The following is a 17,788-nucleotide window of genomic DNA, read 5'->3' as shown; positions in this document are numbered from 1 at the left end:
GCTCTCTTATTTATATTTGTAATTGAAATATTAGCAATTAGAATTAAAAATGATAACGATATTAAGGGTTTAACTCTGAATAAAAATGATACTTGCAATGATTTAAGTTTTAAAACCGTTCAACATGCGGTCGACTGTACAAACATGCTAAATGATACAAACTCTTTGAAAAAAGCAATAGAAACAATTACCGAATTTAGTAAGGTTGCTGGACCTAAACTTAACTTAGAAAAAACAGAGTGTCTGTTAACTGGTTCATTTATAGATATGTATTCCAACGATTCTCATATACATGGAATAAAAATAACAAAGACCTGTATAAAATCGCTCGGTATTTACCTGGGACATGATAAAACTGTATGCTATGAAAAAAATTGGATAAGTAAACTAGAAAAACTAGAAAAAATACTAAGTGTCTGGAAAAGACGAAATTTAACCATATTTGGTAAATGCACTGTAGTCAATACCCTAGCAATATCAAAAATATTATATAATGCCAATATTTTAGAAAACCCTAAAAGTGACTTTTTTAAAGCTGCTTCTAAACTTATATATAACTTTATTTGGAAAAAGCGAGACCGAATTAAAAGAAATACTCTAATTGGCAAAATTGAACAAGGTGGAATAGGTGTTATTGATATTGAAAGCAAATTTCATGCTGCTAAAGCATCATGGATAAGTAGAATATTAAATGAAAACAGTGTTATACATAGAGCACTTAGTGCAGTTATGAGACAATATAAACTTACTATCTCTGATATTTTAAAAACAACAGAATACAACTTTTTGGAATCATCATTTTTCAAAATGCTGAAACTTCCTGTTTTTTACGGAAATGTATTTTCAGCTTTTAACAGATGTAAAAAACAAAAAAATGTGAATACGCTAAATAGAGACGAATTCCTGAGTCAATTTATATGGAACAATAACCTTTTCCAGTATGAAAATAAACCACTATGTTTTGAAAATTGGATAAAAAGTGGAATTTTGTATGTTAAAGATATTTTTGATGAAAATGGAGAGCTTTATGATATGATGTACTTTACACAAAAACTGGTTAGAAAAAACAATATCTTATGTGAATATATCATGCTTAGAAAAGCATTTAAAGCTTATAAAGAAAAATTTGACTGCAGCTATTCAAAATACGTCAAAATCAAGCTTTGTGTATCTTTTTTATTTCGAAACAATACCGTTAATTCAGTTAACAATGTTAAAAGTAATTTTTACTATTCATTGTTTATTGATAAAAAGTTTCAAAAACCAATATACGAAATTAGATGGAGAAAAGTTTTTAACGACACATTATGTCTATGGGAAAATGTGTATATTGCAAAAATCAAAGAAATATATGAAAAAAGAATCTCAGAATTTAATTACAAACTCCTTCATGGTATATTGAACAATAATGTATGTGTCAGTAAATGGAACAAAACTGTCTCTCCATTGTGCGAAGTGTGCAATGTTAACGAGGATATAAAACACCTTTTGTATGATTGCAAAATTGTCAAACATTTCTGGGAGAGAATAAGCATGTACTTAAAATTTGATGTCACATGGAAAACTGTTGTACTAGGTTTTTACAATGAAATTAGCGAGAAAACTTCTTTTTTGAATAACTTTTTGTCTTTCATTAGTTTTACAATATATAAATATAAAATGAAATGTAGAATTCAGAAAGAAAGAATGTGTGAGCAAGACCTAAGGCACAAGCTTAAAAATACTCTTTTTCTCCAGAATGTAATTATCACCAGTATTGGTAGAAATAAAAACGATTTTTATAAAAATGTTGGAAACTTTCTATAATTTCAAAACAGTATATGAAGTACCATATTTTTGATATATGATATGTGATACAGTAATACGATGTATGTTTATGATGAATACTAATTATTATAATTATTGTACAATAGATTTAATATGTATAACAATAGTTGTTTTTTCATGCATGTAAAACTATGCTTATTACACAGAAGATATATTTATACGATACGAGTATCAAAATATGTATGTTTTGTGATGAAGAATGATTTTAATAAAAGATAAAAAACTAGAGACGAGCTCGTTGCAAGCAACGATTAGGTTTTCCGTCGTAGCTGCGTCATACTTGTGCCGTCATACAAAAAATTGATAGCTGACCATCGTACAATATTAAATGTGTAAACACTAAGAAACAAAGTATTATATTTCTGTGACCGCGTAGATTTTACGGTGATAGAGAATTCGTCTGGATCTGCATCGGTCGTGTGCAGTACGAACCGGGTGAGGGAATGTTGGCGTAAAGTGTATAAGGTAAAAGGTTGGGGCGCGCTGTGGGCCGTAAGCTAAACGAAGGGTAGGTTTGCCGTATTCCCGAAGGTCCACCAGTATACAGTTCCAGAGAAATAAACAGGCAATTGATGCAGGATTCTACATTATTGGACGAGACTCAACGATGGCAACATTATAACAATTTAACAGACAGACATGTTACAAACAAGTCGGATATGGCCAGAATTGGCCTCCGGACTCAAGACTCTGGGAGAGTCGGACGTGGCCGGGGTGGCTGCCGTATTCCAGACTGCGCATTGACAATTGTACATAACTATTTATAAGAATCTTAACAATGAGTATAAATTGCAATTAACAGGTAATGATATAAGTGAGCTGAGTGAAAGGTTCACAGATATAAAATAATTAAATAAACTTAATGAGTCTTTGATGTCCAAGAAATGAAAATCTGATAATTGCACAATGTTGTTTTAAGAGATTAACAGTCCTTGAGACATGACACTCTGTCTCTTTGAAATCACATATAAAGTCTGAAAAGTGTCAATCACTAAATAAAAAAAGTAACTATGTAAGAAATAAACTGTGAGAAAAAATTACGAAACAGATGTTGAATTTTACAAGTAAAGTAAAAAAAAATTATAATTGAAAAGTGCATTTTGCACGATGATACTACATGTTTATAAGCAAATACAGATCTTAACACGTTGTCTCTAGTTTGATTCGCCGCATTTTATTCACAGAGTGGGACTGTGGTTATGCCCTGTACGATGGTAAATTAAAAGACCACTGGCAAACGTTTTACACGCATTTTTATCGAACGCAAGCGCCAATGAATCTATTAGTATATATGCGGAGATCCTGGAAATTTTACAAGGGGTTTTGAAGAATAATTTTGTATTTCGAGGAGGGGGAACATGCGCAGATCAGAAAATTTTTTCGGGGTGGGGGTTGAAAAGTCAGACGGTTATTTGAGTTTGCCAAGGGATGTCCGAGGCATATTTGGTAAGTTTATAATGTACACGTAATTGAAAGAAATTTCGCTGGGGGGGGGGGGGGGGGTCTGGAACCCTTCCCCTTCTAGATCCGCGCACGGAGAAGACCGATGCCGGTAATTTTACTGTAATTTTAACCATTTTTATTTAATTATTCATGTTCATAATTATCAGAAAACCAATATTACCTTTCAAAGCAGTTAAAACCTAAAACTTAAGATACGAACCATTTAGTCTCGGTGTGTATTGCGTCTGCGTACGAAAATAATGGCAGTTTTCAAGAAATTCGGATGGAGGATCTGTGTCCTAGGTCGTCCATCCGATTCTTTTCCTGACTAAAATCTACAGACCTGCAGTTAGAGATTTTCAAACTCTTATTGATTATGTCAATTTGTTTGTCTCAAAGAATCATTTTTTAAATCAATAAAGTTTTACCTTAAAAAAAAGAAAGAAATCGGGCACAATTTTCAATGTCAGCATTTTACAATCTTATGGTCTAATAAAATTTCAAGAAACAACTCTTCATTGCTTTATCCGAAATATTGCATGAAAAAAATTTACATCGCATTTTTTAAATTACAAAAGGATATTCAAAATGAACTTGGATTAACCGCTAACTTTCGTGCAAGCACCTACTTAACAGATTGTTACACGGGTCTACAACGATGACAAATATCGAAAAGGCAATATTGTGGGTGAAGGATGAATGTGTAGTTTGTTTTTTAAATTTATTTTTGATACATGTAATTATATTTATCTGGATCGGTTATGTTTATTAAAGAGGGGAATAAAGAAATGAGTAATTTCCAAGCACGTTGCATCGTTTTTGAAAGTGTGGGGGGTGGGGGGGGGGGGGAACTCATCCAACAAATCTTGACAAGCAAAAAAAGAAAGCAAAATTGAATTTTCCAAAATTTTCAAAATTTCACTCATAATTTCATGATTTTCATACCATTTTTTTTTACATGCTACCAAAATGGGGGGGGGGGGGGGGGGGACAACTTCATGATAATTCAATTTTTTATGTAAATTTTATAAAAATAGTTGCTTCGAGAAAAAGTGGGGAGAGGACATCTTTATGTCATATAACATGTGAAACTGATTTCATTCCACCCACAAGCTTGAAAAAATGAAATAATTTTAATGAAAACAATATAAATAGACGTCATAAATCCCATATCAAACGCCATATAACCACTTGATTCTGCGCGTCTTTTTACTGAATTTATAAACAGCGGCAAATTCTAAAATGTATTTTTAAAGGTAATGTTAGCTGCAAGTCTGTAGACCTTGTATGAAAAATTTCGGATGGTAGTCAATTTTTCCGGGATACAGACAGAGCGGTACATATATGCAGCTAAGGTAACTAAGAATGATCCCAATAAAATACTTTGTTGAGTAATGCAAGCTTTTAAGAAAGCAATACTTATATTTGTTTAAAATATAACACCCAAATACTTCGTCTTACATTCGCTATTTGTAGAACAAGCAGAACCGGTATCAGTCTGACCGGCCTCACCATATACATTGTTGGAATTTTATTGTCCTAGCATTGCAATGCTCTGCATGTACACAATTTCTTTTAAAATTTAAACACTTAAAGTGTTCATCTATATGGCTACACATGACGTACACACGTGATTCAAAATAACCCAGACGGAAAACGGTAAAGAATTCAGTCATTGAGTCTACGTTTTATAGAACTTGTAAGAAAACACAATGCGGGTCTGAATGTTTGTTGATATGTCAATCTATCAATATACAGTTTGTTAATTATTTTCGATTGCTAAGGCTACAGCGTATTTGATGAACATTGAACAACATTTTTTCCATGCCACTTTTTTCCATGGAAGATAGCGAATACAAGTATAAAGCATTTATAAAATTTATTTAATTACCTCTTTAGAATTGTGTATGGAATAAATAATTTATAAGTTGCTGTTGAAGGTTGTTTGGTATTTTCGTTTGTAGATGCTTTGCAAGTAAAAAACCTGAAACGCGGGGCAAGTCATAATTGATATCCCTAATAACCGTAACTTAAAACTAGCGGCTTTGGATTCAAATATTATCGTATACGAATATTAAGTTCACTTTTTAAAATCATCTCCACGATGATAATTATATTATATCCATCGCAAATCAGTATTTTTTTTTTTTGCTTTAAAAGAATTGTTCTATCGGGAGCAATCCCGCGTTCGTTTAAATTGTCATGTCAGTAATACACATTGTGCTTTATATGACGGCCGTGTATACGTATTGTAGAAAAGTTGAGTTTAATTACCATGCATTGGAACCATTTTATTAACACATCTCACAGTACTGAAACAATTCAAAATGTCTCTGTTACAGTAACACAGTGGGGCGTTAATCGTGTACGTCCAGCTCTACAAGCACATGCACTGTCGTCTAGGCGACGGCCTGAATACAGCTAGCGACTCTCCTATCGATCGGTTACCTGAGTCTCGTAATGCATCTAAATATAGATAGGGGCACAGTTATGAAACAAACAACAAAAATAAGGTCAAAGAGGTTTATCTATATGAAATGAAAATGTACATATGTATAAAAACATTTGGGAATTTTATGTGGAATTATTTTTGCGCGCTACATGTGTCAGTTAGTGCATTACAAGAAGCCCTTTCATAACCTCATAAACGTGCGCACCCCCACAAAAATGGACCGAACTGACAACAATTGTTTCTGCAAATACTGACTATAAAATACGAAAACATTAAAATGAATACTATAGAAGGATTCAAAATTAATTTCTTTACAACTTTGCTTCAACAATGCATTAGAAATATTTATTCCTTTTTAAGTTATTGACAAGAAACTTTGGACGCCTCTAACTCCCTAATTATAAGGGCCAGCCCCTTTTTCGGTATACCGAATGAAATGTCTGGGTAAGACCAAGAACTTTTAAAATACATGTTATAACAAATTTTTATCAGGTAGAAAACTAACGCGGAAATTACGCGAATTTTTTTGATTTTTTTTCTTACCTTTGTTATAACATCTATACCACCCCTTTTATTTGCATTTAAATAATAAATAAAATATATCTCGCACAAATTCAATGTATTAGCTTCAAAACCAGCCCATCTTTGAGACTCTGCCAGTCATCGTTAAAGCTAAACCCCCTGGACAAAAGAAGTCGTTAAATTTTACTAAAAGGGGAATAACTCAAAACTGGATAGGGATTTTCCTCAACTAAAATATGCAACGACAACATCACGCGGCATGTTATCAGTCCTGAAAATTTTAAAACAATCGGTGAACAAACGAGCGAGATATTAAGGATCAAAGTTGGCGTCTAGAAGAAAAAAAAAATAATAAGAAATTTGAAAATTTTTCAGAATAATAGTAAGGTTTTCCGCTGAGAGCGGAAAACCTTAAAAAAAGAATTCATCATTTTGCAGTATTATAAAAGTTTTAAAAATGAATTGTTACATATATTATATTTTACAAATAGAGCCGTTTCAACAAGAGCTTGGACTTTGGGCAGTATGTGACAAACTTCAATTTGTTAGATGCAGAGGCTTCACTCATGATTTACTATCCTGTCATTACCTACCAGTTAAAGATGTGAATACACTTGTCCGACTTCATCCTGGGTTGTGTATTTCAGTTGAAACAGCTAGAGTACATGTCACACAACAGAGCAGGTACAACATTTCTGATTCTGACAATCTATTAATATTAATAAGCATCTCTTAGCAAGTAAGGAGAAAAGAGGTGGACATCTGACAGCTTGTTTCGATGAACAAAACTATGACAGTTACATCCACACTCTTTCTAAGACGGAACACATAGCTGACACAGTTTGTTTGATATATTTATTATAACATATGTACATGTAATATACACACTGTCTTTACATATAATACACACGCACAGTATGTTTACATATAATACACACTCGCACAGTTTGTTTACATATAATACACACACACAGTTTGTTTACATATAATACATACACAGTTTGTTTACATATAATACACCCACACAGTTTGTTTACATATAATACACACACACAGTTTGTTTACATATAATACACACACACAATTTGTTTACATATAATACACACACACAATTTGTTTACATATAATACACACACACAATTTGTTTACATATAATACACACACAGTTTGTTTACATATAATACACACACACAATTTGTTTACATATAATACATACACACAGTTTGTTTACATATAATACACTCGAACAGTTTGTTTACATATAATACACACACACACAATTTGTTTACATATAATACACACACAATTTGTTTACATATAATACACACACACAGTTTGTTTACATATAATACACACACAGTTTGTTTACATATAATACACACACACAGTTTGTTTACATACAAAACACCAAAGTTTGTTTACATCAGATATTGTATTTTCTTAACTTTACCTGTGCCGTGTTCAGCCACAAAGAGGTTGTCTCTGGTGTCCACACATAAACCCCATGGACCCTGTAAATGACAGTTGTCAATGTAGCGGAGGAACTGTCCGTCCTGATCCAGGATGTGGATACGCTGGATGGCTGATGTCAGGATCTGACCCTGGCTGTCTGTTGTGATGCTGCGTGGACTAAATGATCCCTTGGTAGTAGAGGGAGGACCAGTGTAGGTAAACCGGAGTTTCCCAGCCTGATTGACCACCACTACTGCACGGGCTCTACAGTCTAACACACAGATATCTAGGTTCCTGTTCTCACTGATGTATTTAGTTAAATTAAATCTACCAGATGAATAGAGAGGTTGTCCTTTGTCGTCGTACTGAATACTTTGTTTCTCTGTGGAGCCAGAGTAACACACAACTTTTGTTTGTTTTCTATCATCACTGTCCATGACAACCAGGAGGTCACCAGAGGAGGTACTACAGACACCGTGAGGTTTCCACCCCTGTAGTCTGATCACTGTCTGTATCTGTGTATTCTTCACTATGTTCACAGTTCTATCATTGTAATCAGTATAAACTAGATCCCCACTCCTTGTCACTGCTATGTCGTGTGGACGGTTCCCTGACTTGGTTTGGACTGACTTCACTAGTTCCCCCTGCAGGTTGTAGAGACTCATCATCTCATTAATATAACTACACGTCCAGATTTCTTCATCACTGTGACAAGTAACACTGGTTAGTGAATATTTATACTGTGTCTGTATGGTGGAGATGATCCGTGGCTCATCAAGCAGTGGTGTGAGAGGAGAGGATCCAGCTTCTGAGGTTTCCATGGTGTAGCCATGTTCCTCTGTTGTAATGGAGAATGCTGACAGGGAACCAAATTGTTGGTAAAGTTGTTCTGGGTTAATTTTCTGAGGGGTGAAGTTTGGTAGGGAAACTGTGAGTTTAGGAGGCAATCTTCTGAATTCAGCAATCCTGGATTTGTAGGCAGAGACACGGCTGACATCATTGGAGTCCACTAACTTCTTCAGATCAGCAATGCTCTGTGTGATTTCAGAAATGGTGCGTGTGATGTCATCTTCCTGTTTGTTTAAGACAGCCAGGTGTTTGGCGTCCATTTCATCAAGATCAGATTTCAGTTTCTGTATAATGGTGTCTATTTCTCTGTGCCAGACTTCTCCATGTTTGTCAATTGCTGTTGTCAATTTCCTGGAGTTTTTATTTAGTTCAGATTTCTGAACTGCAATGTTGGATGCAATTTTCTGATAGTTAGGATAAATTTCTTTTAAATCTTTCTGAAAGTCATGTTTGTGGCTCTCTAAACCATTCGCAATGTCAACAGCATCATGTGCGTGATGTTTCTTGGAGGAAACACAGAGTGCACAAATAGGAACAACGCATTGTTTACAGTAAAGTTCACAAATCTTTGAGGAATGTTTTGGACATTTAGTGGTAGATCCCCTCTTTTCAAATGGCAGCACTTTGTGTTCTTTGGATTGATCGGAGAGATGTTCCCCCACACAGGCTTTACACAGATGTATGTGACAAATATCACAGTACATAGGGGGGCCCGGAGTCTCACAAAGACGACACCGTAACACATCCTGGGCCCAAGTCCTAGGGTACATGGTCAGACTCCTTTACTAGTTGTTACAAGATATCCTGAAAAATACAAGAACAAGAAATAAGCACAATTCCCATGGAAAAGTGAACTGCCTATTTTAGCAGTAGATAGGCAGTTCTAAAGCAGTTTTCAAATTATTTGGCAGTTAAGCAGTACCAAGCAGTAAGGATTTTGGTTGCAGGTCAAAACTGCTTAGGTAAAAGTATAAGCAGTTATTCTAAGCAGTTTTCTTAGCAGTCTTTGCAATATATAAGCAGTTATAGCTTAATTAATACACACCTCACAGGGGACTTGCATGACTCTAGAATTCATTTCCAACCGAGTTACCAATTTGGGTCACTGGCCACTGCCAGATAAACTGACCACTCAGAATCAAGATCAGAGATAACAGGAAGTTGGGTTGCAAATTTTGAATGCATCAGTGCCATGAGGGGCAGTTTGAAGTGCATGTGATATTCAGATAGAAAATGTGTCTTACAGCAAACTCAATATGGAGTTTAATATGTTCTATGGATATTTATACACATATTACTCTTAAGGTAAAATGTTTCAAATAAATTTTCAGTGAACAGTTTTATAGCTCAAAGACACGCATATATCCATTGGGGAACAGTACCCGAAAGAAATCCAAGAGCGTAGGAAAAAATTGCTGCCAATTTATAAAAGGGCCAAGGAAAATAACCAAATTATTCATCGACGGAAAACTTTACTCCGATGATGGTCCTGTCCAGATGAAGGCAACGCCAACCCAACCGAAGGCATCGGGAAGAAGAGGTCAAAAACACAGCAGAGGGAAATAGAGGGGTCAGGAGAACCAAACTGGACTGCGCATAATAGCATGGAACATACATGGAGGTCTCGAAAACAAATGGAGTGAGAGAAATTTCAAATCATTTTTGTGTACATACGACATAATCTGTCTTTCTGAATGTTGGATTGGAAAGGATTTCAACATCAGTGACCAAACTTTTCAATCATTTGTGTTTCCAAGGAAATCAGGAAAATCACAGGGCGGGGGAACAGTAATGCTTATAAGAAATGTTTATACTCCGTTTATATCCTTTGTGGAATCTTTACATGATACTATTGTTGGCTTAAGATAGATAAGAGTTTTTGTAATCATACAAAAGATATTTATATTGCATTTACTTATTTTCCACCTAGTAATTCAACTTTCTTAAAAGAAAGGTGTATAGATTTGTTTATGGAATTAGAAAATCAGTTAAATTACTACATGTCTATTGGTGATATCTTCTTATTTGGCGATTTTAATAGCAGAACAAAAACTTTGCCTGACTATATTGTGAATGATCAGGTGCATGAGTCTGTACTGGACAACAACTTACAATATAGCTCCGACAATCAGCTGACTGAAAGGGTCAACCCAGATCTAGGTCACAATGAGTACGGACAGCGTCTATTGTCATTGTGTAGATCTACGGGCGTGCGCATTGTTAACGGTCGGCACAGTGGAGGACATTCCAATGACTACACTTTCAACGGCGCTCGCGGACTCAGCACAATTGATTATCTATTAACTACATATGATATGTTTGATTTTATTAGTAAATTCATTGTCTGCAATTTTACCACTTCCAAAGTCTTTATATAGAGATTATATTACAGCGTTACGTACATTCAATGTTTGCAAACATGCCCAAAATCACTTGAATTTAGTTAGTAAGAAACGTACATACAGGAAACTAGAAGCAAAGCTAAAGAGGTCGTATAAACAAATTGAAGGTAACAGGTTAAACATTTTGAAAAAAAACAACCCTAGACAATTTTTTGCCAAATTCAGAAAAAAACCAAAATCAGTGGGAAATGTTCCTATCGAAATTTTTTTTGATCATTTTAAAAAAATTACCAATGTAGATGGAAGTTTTGATACCAATTGTGAACAAGCAACTGATGAGTGTGTTTTTTATGAATTAGATAAGGAAATCGATGTACCGGTAGATGAAATTAGAAAAGCTATTAGTAATTTGAAGCGGGGAAAATCCCATGGGGAAGATGGTATTTTGAACGAATATTTTATTAATTTTCAGCAGCATCTGTTGCCTTTGTTATACAGTCTATTCAATTGTATACTAGATATTGGATTTTTTCCTAAAAGTTGGTCTACTTCCATCATTGTACCTGTTTATAAAAAGGGTGATTGTACTAATCCTGACAATTATAGAGGTATAAGTCTGGTTAGCAATATGGCTAAATTGTTTACATCTATATTGAACAACAGACTGTTAGACTGGTCGAAAACAAACGATGTAATTACGGATGCCCAGTTTGGATTCAAACCTAATTGTGGTATACGAGATGCAATATTTGCTCTCCATTCTATTATAACAAATACTTTGTGCAAACGGAAACGATTGTACTGTGCATTTATCGACTTCAAGAAAGCTTTTGACTCAATTGATAGATCTAAATTATGGTTAAAGTTATCTAAAGTGGGCATCCAGGGTAAATTGTTAAATGTTATTAAAGCTTTATATAATGATGTTAAATCTTGTGTTGTCGTGAATGGGCACTTAAGCGATTATTTTTGTAACAATGTTGGTCTTATGCAAGGTGAAGTGTTATCTCCAATTTTGTTTAATCTATATGTAAATGATTTTGAAATGAATTTTTAAAAATCTGGATGCATACCGCACGAATTATTATCATTAAATCTGTTTCTACTAATGTATGCAGATGACATGGTACTTTTCTCTGAATCTGTTGAAGGTCTACAACTACTTTTAAATGAATTGTCACATTATTGCAAAACTTGGAACTTGTGTATAAATGTTGAAAAATCAAAAATTGTAGTTTTTAGAAATAAGGGCAAAATCAAGTGTACTGAAAAATGGTGTATTGGTAATGACGTATTAGAAATCGTGGAACAATTTACTTATTTGGGAATAATATTCCAGTACAATACTAAATTTACAACAGCTGAAAAGCAATTATCTGACCAGGGTAGAAAGGCAATGTTTGCGTTTAGGAAAAATATTAGAGGCATGATACTTAATCATGAAACATTATTATCGCTTTTTGATTGTTATGTTGGTGGCATTATTAATTATGCTTCAGAAATTTGGGGCTCTCATAAAGGTAACAATGTTGAAAAACTGCACCTTGATTTTTGTAAGCAAACCCTGGGTGTGAAAAGGTCTTCATTTAATGCTGCTGTGTATGCAGAGTTAGGTAGAATACCTCTTATTACAAAAAGGCTTTGTTCAATTTTAAAATTTTGGAACGATGTGTTGTGTAGTAATAATTGTATTATACAAAAGTGTTACGAAGAAATGTACATTAACTGCGAATTACATGGACACAAAAATTGGGCTTCTGATGTAAAGAAAATTTTAAATGAAATTGGGTTCAATGAAGTTTGGAATAAACAAACAATTGATTCACTAACTCTAAAAGTCATAAATCAACGAATCGTAGACTTGGCTAAACAAGATATTTTTGGTAAAATAGAAAATTCGCAGAAATGTCATTTTTATAAATATTTAGTGGATGGATTTTATCTTCAATATTACCTTAGAAAGTCAATTCCTGTAAAATTTCAACAGTGTATATCAAAATTAAGATTGTCCTCACATCGTTTAGCTATCGAAACTGGAAGGTACAATAATACACAAAGAGCCCAAACGAACTGCTTTTCATGTAAAAAATTATGTTGAAGATGAATTCCATTTTATTTTAGTGTGCCCAGTATATATTGAATACCGTCAAAAATACATTAAAAAGTATTTTTATGAGAAACCATCGATGTTCAAGCTGTTGCAATTGTTTAATAACGAAAATTTTAAAGATATGTGTAACCTCGGCAAATACATTTATTATAGTATGAAATTAAGAAACGATATATGTAATTAAGTGTAGATGTTGTTCTTTTATTTTTTTTCGCCTTTACTTATGTCAATTTTTCATAATTATGTATGTACAATGTAATAGGGGCTCCTGTAAAATACCCACTTCTGTACTTTAATATGTTTAATTTGTAAAATTTGATGAGCTGCAAAGCTTAAAGAAATAAAGAATGAATGAGTATATGATTGCCCTAGTTAGATCACTTAAACTATTTAAGATCTGATATACATTATATATAAGCCAATGGAGCTGTGAAAGTGAGTAGGCCCTATAAGTGCAGGGAATGTGGGACCACTATGATCAATCAAATGTAATATCAGAGTAAATACATGAAAACATTTTAATTCTCAAGAACAGCTAGCAAAGTAGGTCATGATTAGTCTGATAATTAATATAATTTATGTCAACTATATGCTAAAAGCAAGTTACATGCATGCATGCAGTATCAACATGCAGTGTAGATTCAAGTTGGCTTTAAGTTAATGCATTTACCTAGTTTCATTTGGGAAATAATTGGTACAATGTACATGTATCATGTGTATCTTTGTGTAATACATTGTAATGTATTTTTGTGAAAAATTTCCATCAATGATTTTGGGCAACTAATTCAGAAAATGTGGGACAGCTTGACAGTTTTGTAAACAGTTCATAAACAGTTGACTAGGAGTTAATGAAGCAATAAATTAGCAGTAGCTTAACAGTTTATAAAGCAGTAAATAAGCAGTTCAGAAATGAAAAAATCTTTCCAAAATAACTGCTTATGAACTGCTAAAGAACTATAAGAAACTGCCTATCAACTGTTAAGGCTTATAAAACTGCTTATTTTATTAAAGGGTTTATAATTATTGTGGTTCCAGCGTGCCCCTAAGCAGTGCTGAGAGGGTACATTGAAAAACTGTTTATTAACTGTTAAGGTGTTTTAACTGTTAAGGTTAAGAAACTGCTTAATAACTGCCTTTCACTTTGCCATGGGAATGCTCATGATAATGTTCAGTATAAATTTGTAGACGTTTTGAAAAAGTGTTATATTTTGACCTATATATATTAACTTTACATATAGAACAGTGCCCCACCCCCAACTGTTTGGAAATATCGAAAGAAATTGAATGGAATGATGTTTATTTTTTAAACATTTATTTATTTGTCACCAGCCCCCCCCCCCCCCCCCAATCCCGATTAGAACAGCAAAGATTAGCAATTGTTGAAAACTAGCTTGTCCAGTACGGTCCCCTCCCCAAACTCTCAGAATCGATGCTACATGTATGTCAGTGGGTGCATGACCAGGTCCAGCAGGGCATGTCTATTCGCCGGAATGGCGACGGAATAGACGTAGTGACATGTATAAAAAGGTCGATAACTTGTGTTAGGTATAAGCAATCACCATTCGGTTTTCAGTTTTTTGATCTGTGGATAGAGGGCTATCGAAATATGTAAAAACATATTTGATAGGTACATGTTTGATACATAAAACCTTGACTGGAATGAGCTATGGTCGCGAAAATCAGCTGCCGGAATGACGAAGTCGACTTCATAAAACATCTAATATCTCAAAAAGTTTTTAATATTTTTAATCACAACGACCAGGCCTATAAAATGTAAAAAAAAATTAAATCGATATCTTTATATTTAGTATGCAAAACCTTGACCGGAATGGAAATTTTTCGTTAAAAAAGAATGCTGTAATCGTGCAGTCATCTCTAAATAATCACCAGTATCATAAAAACCATTGATTATATTTCCATTCTGTCAAGATTTTTTTCATCCTTGGGTATACACCTTTCAGATAATATATAGTTTTATATATCAAACTAGATTTAAATGCTCAAAACCTTGACCGGAATGAAAATTTTACACTCAAAATTTACAAATTTTATTCATGCGCTCAGGTATCGCTCAGGTAAAGAAGCCGTACTACAGGAAGGTATGAACAACACATGTAATAAAAACATATATGTACTACATGAACTCGTATACGAGTTTTTATTAAAAAAGTTATTATATTATTTATTAAAAATAGATATCAACGATGCTTTTATCACAGTAAGTAGAACAGTACCAAAGCTAAAATTGAATTAAAAGCTGCTTGTCCATGTAAGCCGTGATGATGATTTAATTGTTTACATTAAAGTGATTTAGAATGTATCGAAACTATATACATGTATATAATTATATGTAAAAACTGCTTGTCCGTGTAAGCCGTGATAATTAGGATCGGATGATGATTTTAATTGTTTACATCAAAGGGAGTAAAAATGTACAAGAGCTAAATACATAGAAGCTTGTCCATGGAAGCTGTGATATATAAAATTGAAGGATAATTAAAAAGGATTCCGAAATCGGTATGTCGCCATCACAGATATTCGATAAATTAAATGCCGCTAAAAGAGTTCAAAGTGGTGAATACATCGGGGTGATGAACGCTCGCGACGTTAAACAAGTGAAAAACATTTCAACTAGTGTTAAAAGTGCAAAGCAGTTGACAAAAGACGAAATTTATAATTTAGTTTTATTGTCTAAGAGTAGTTTGAAACGTAACGATAACGATAAAAAATCCGGTAGAAAAAAACCGTGGCCGAATGATTGCGACAAGGAAGTTATACCAGCTCCGGATTCCGACGCCGCCGCGTTAGAACAAGATGATGTTTGCGACGATATTCCCGTTAAAAAAAATCAAATTAGAATGTAAAGAGTGTTCCGATAAGGTTATTCAAGAGGAAAAATGGGTTTCTGTTTCGCACAAGAAAAATATTTTAGATCCAACAGGGTGGCTGTGTTCCGATATTGTGAATTATTCATTAGATATAATCAAAAAGCAGTTTGAACATATACACAGTTAACAAATCTTGCACAAATCTTGCACCACTATTTGACGAACAAACTAAATCATGGAAATGCGATAAAAAATTTGAACATACTCAACCACCTTCAGTTCAGATACATCATACGGGTAGAAGTCATTGGGTAACATCTTTTCAAAATAACAATAACGAAATTTGTATTTTAGAGAGTCTTAGCAAGAGCAAGAACCAAACAGTAAACACTCCATCTCTTGAAACTCTCTCTTATTTATGGGCGTATAATAAGACTTCTATTCCTATTAAGATTTTAGATTCTCAACAACAAGAAAATGGCTTTGATTGTGGATTATTTGCAATTGCTAACCTTGTAGAATTTTGTTTTAATCCCGATAATTCATTTCAAACTAAAACTCTTTTTAATCAGAAAGTATTAGGAGCCATCTTGTAGAATGTTTAGAAAATGGTTTATTTACGCAATTTCCGCAAAATTCATCACAAACTCCTGACATTACAGTTTTAAAACACAAGATTTTAACAATTCATTGCTGTTATTCTTGTGGATGTCCAGATTGGGTGGATGAAATGGTAGGCTGTGATTTTAAATTAGGGAAAAAGCTTTGTAATGTTTGGAAACATTCAAAATGTGCAGATGTAAATATGATTGTACAGATTGGCTATGTATTGACCATTGTCGTGATTAAATTTGTTGTTCTATTGAAATTTGTTGTTTTAATAAACTCTCTATGTTTTTATTACTTGTGTTGTTCACACCTTCTTGTAGTACGGCTTCTTTACCTGAGCGATACCTGAGTGCATCTAATAAAATTTGTAAATTTTGAGTGAAAAATTTTCATTCCGGTCAAGGTTTTGAGCATTTAAATCCAGTTTGATATATAAAACTATATATTTTCTGAAAGGTGTATACCCAGGAATGAAAAAAATCTTGACCGAATGGAAATATAATCAATGGTTTTTATGATACAGGTGATTATTTAGAGATGACTGCACGATTTCAGCATTCTTTTTTAACGAAAAATTTCCATTCCGGTCAAGGTTTTGCATACTAAATCTAGAGATATCAATCTATTTTTTTTTTACATTTTATAGGCCTGGTCGTTGTGATTAAAAAAATCGTTTCCGAATGAAAAAATATTAAAAACTTTTTGAGATATTAGGTGTTTTATGAAGTCGACTTCGTCATTCCGGCAGCTAATTTTTGCGATCATAGCTCATTCCGGTCAAGGTTTTATGTATCAAACATGTACCTATCAAAAATGTTTTTACATATATCGATAGCCCTATATCCACAGATTAAAAAACTGAAAAACGAATGGTGATAGCTTATACCTAACACAAGTTATCGACCTTTTTATACATGTCACTACGTCTATTCCGTCGCCATTCCGGCGATTAGTCCTCACCGGTCCAGCACAATCTTTTGATTTAGCTATATGGCTTGAAAAAGCTATATAGCTTTATAAAGCTATTCAAAATAGTTACCTACATTTAAATGAACTTTGACGTAGAATCCTTACATTGAATATTGGTAGCATTTTAGTCCAGAATAAGTGTTGTCTCACATGGTTAATGTCGGTAAATACACACCCTAGTGGCTAGTCCAACATGGCGTATCTCAAGGTATGACACGTGATTAACAACGTGTTTCGGGGGTGGATCTAGGGTCTGCGTGATGAAGGACATGAAGCACCGAGCAGGAGAAATAATTAAAGGAGTACTCTGTAGCATTTGTACATTTGTAAATATTCTGTTTTTTATACCTCATGTACCATTGATTTGATTTGAGAGGATTTGAGA

The 17,788-nt window shown here is 33.7% G+C and overlaps 2 protein-coding genes and 1 long non-coding RNA gene across 6 annotated transcripts in view; 2 read left to right on the top strand and 1 right to left on the bottom strand.

The window, feature by feature from the left end:
• Positions 1-17,788, top strand: part of LOC105320764 (porimin) — a 129,878-nt gene that overhangs the window by 95,955 nt on the left and 16,135 nt on the right. The gene's annotated exons all lie outside the window — the stretch shown is intronic.
• LOC136271232 (uncharacterized) overlaps positions 1-17,788 on the top strand; it is a 52,191-nt gene that overhangs the window by 31,102 nt on the left and 3,301 nt on the right. Inside the window, exon 4 of one of the 3 annotated variants that reach the window (XR_010709123.1) lies at positions 6,736-6,928. The exons of the other annotated variants lie outside the window; for them this stretch is intronic. This is a non-coding gene — a long non-coding RNA (uncharacterized lncRNA). The remainder of the gene's footprint in view (positions 1-6,735; positions 6,929-17,788) is intronic. 3 annotated transcript variants of the gene reach the window in all.
• LOC136271228 (uncharacterized) lies at positions 7,127-17,610 on the bottom strand. Of its 2 annotated transcripts, none has more exons than XM_066070777.1 (2): positions 17,478-17,610; positions 7,127-9,349 (listed from the first exon to the last, which is right to left on the bottom strand). In XM_066070777.1, exon 2 carries the CDS (start codon positions 9,313-9,315, stop codon positions 7,663-7,665), a length of 1,653 nt encoding a protein of 550 aa, XP_065926849.1. In that variant the 5' UTR covers positions 9,316-9,349; positions 17,478-17,610; the 3' UTR covers positions 7,127-7,662. The 2 variants fall into 2 exon arrangements, with proteins under 2 accessions (XP_065926849.1, XP_065926848.1); XM_066070776.1 differs by having other exon boundaries at positions 17,509-17,607.

Source organism: Magallana gigas, chromosome 9 (genome assembly GCF_963853765.1).
Source record: "Magallana gigas chromosome 9, xbMagGiga1.1, whole genome shotgun sequence".
Classification (NCBI taxonomy): Eukaryota; Metazoa; Mollusca; class Bivalvia; order Ostreida; family Ostreidae; genus Magallana; species Magallana gigas.
The sequence above is the reverse complement of the archived record's forward strand: the minus strand, read 5'-3'. Positions and strand labels throughout refer to the sequence as shown.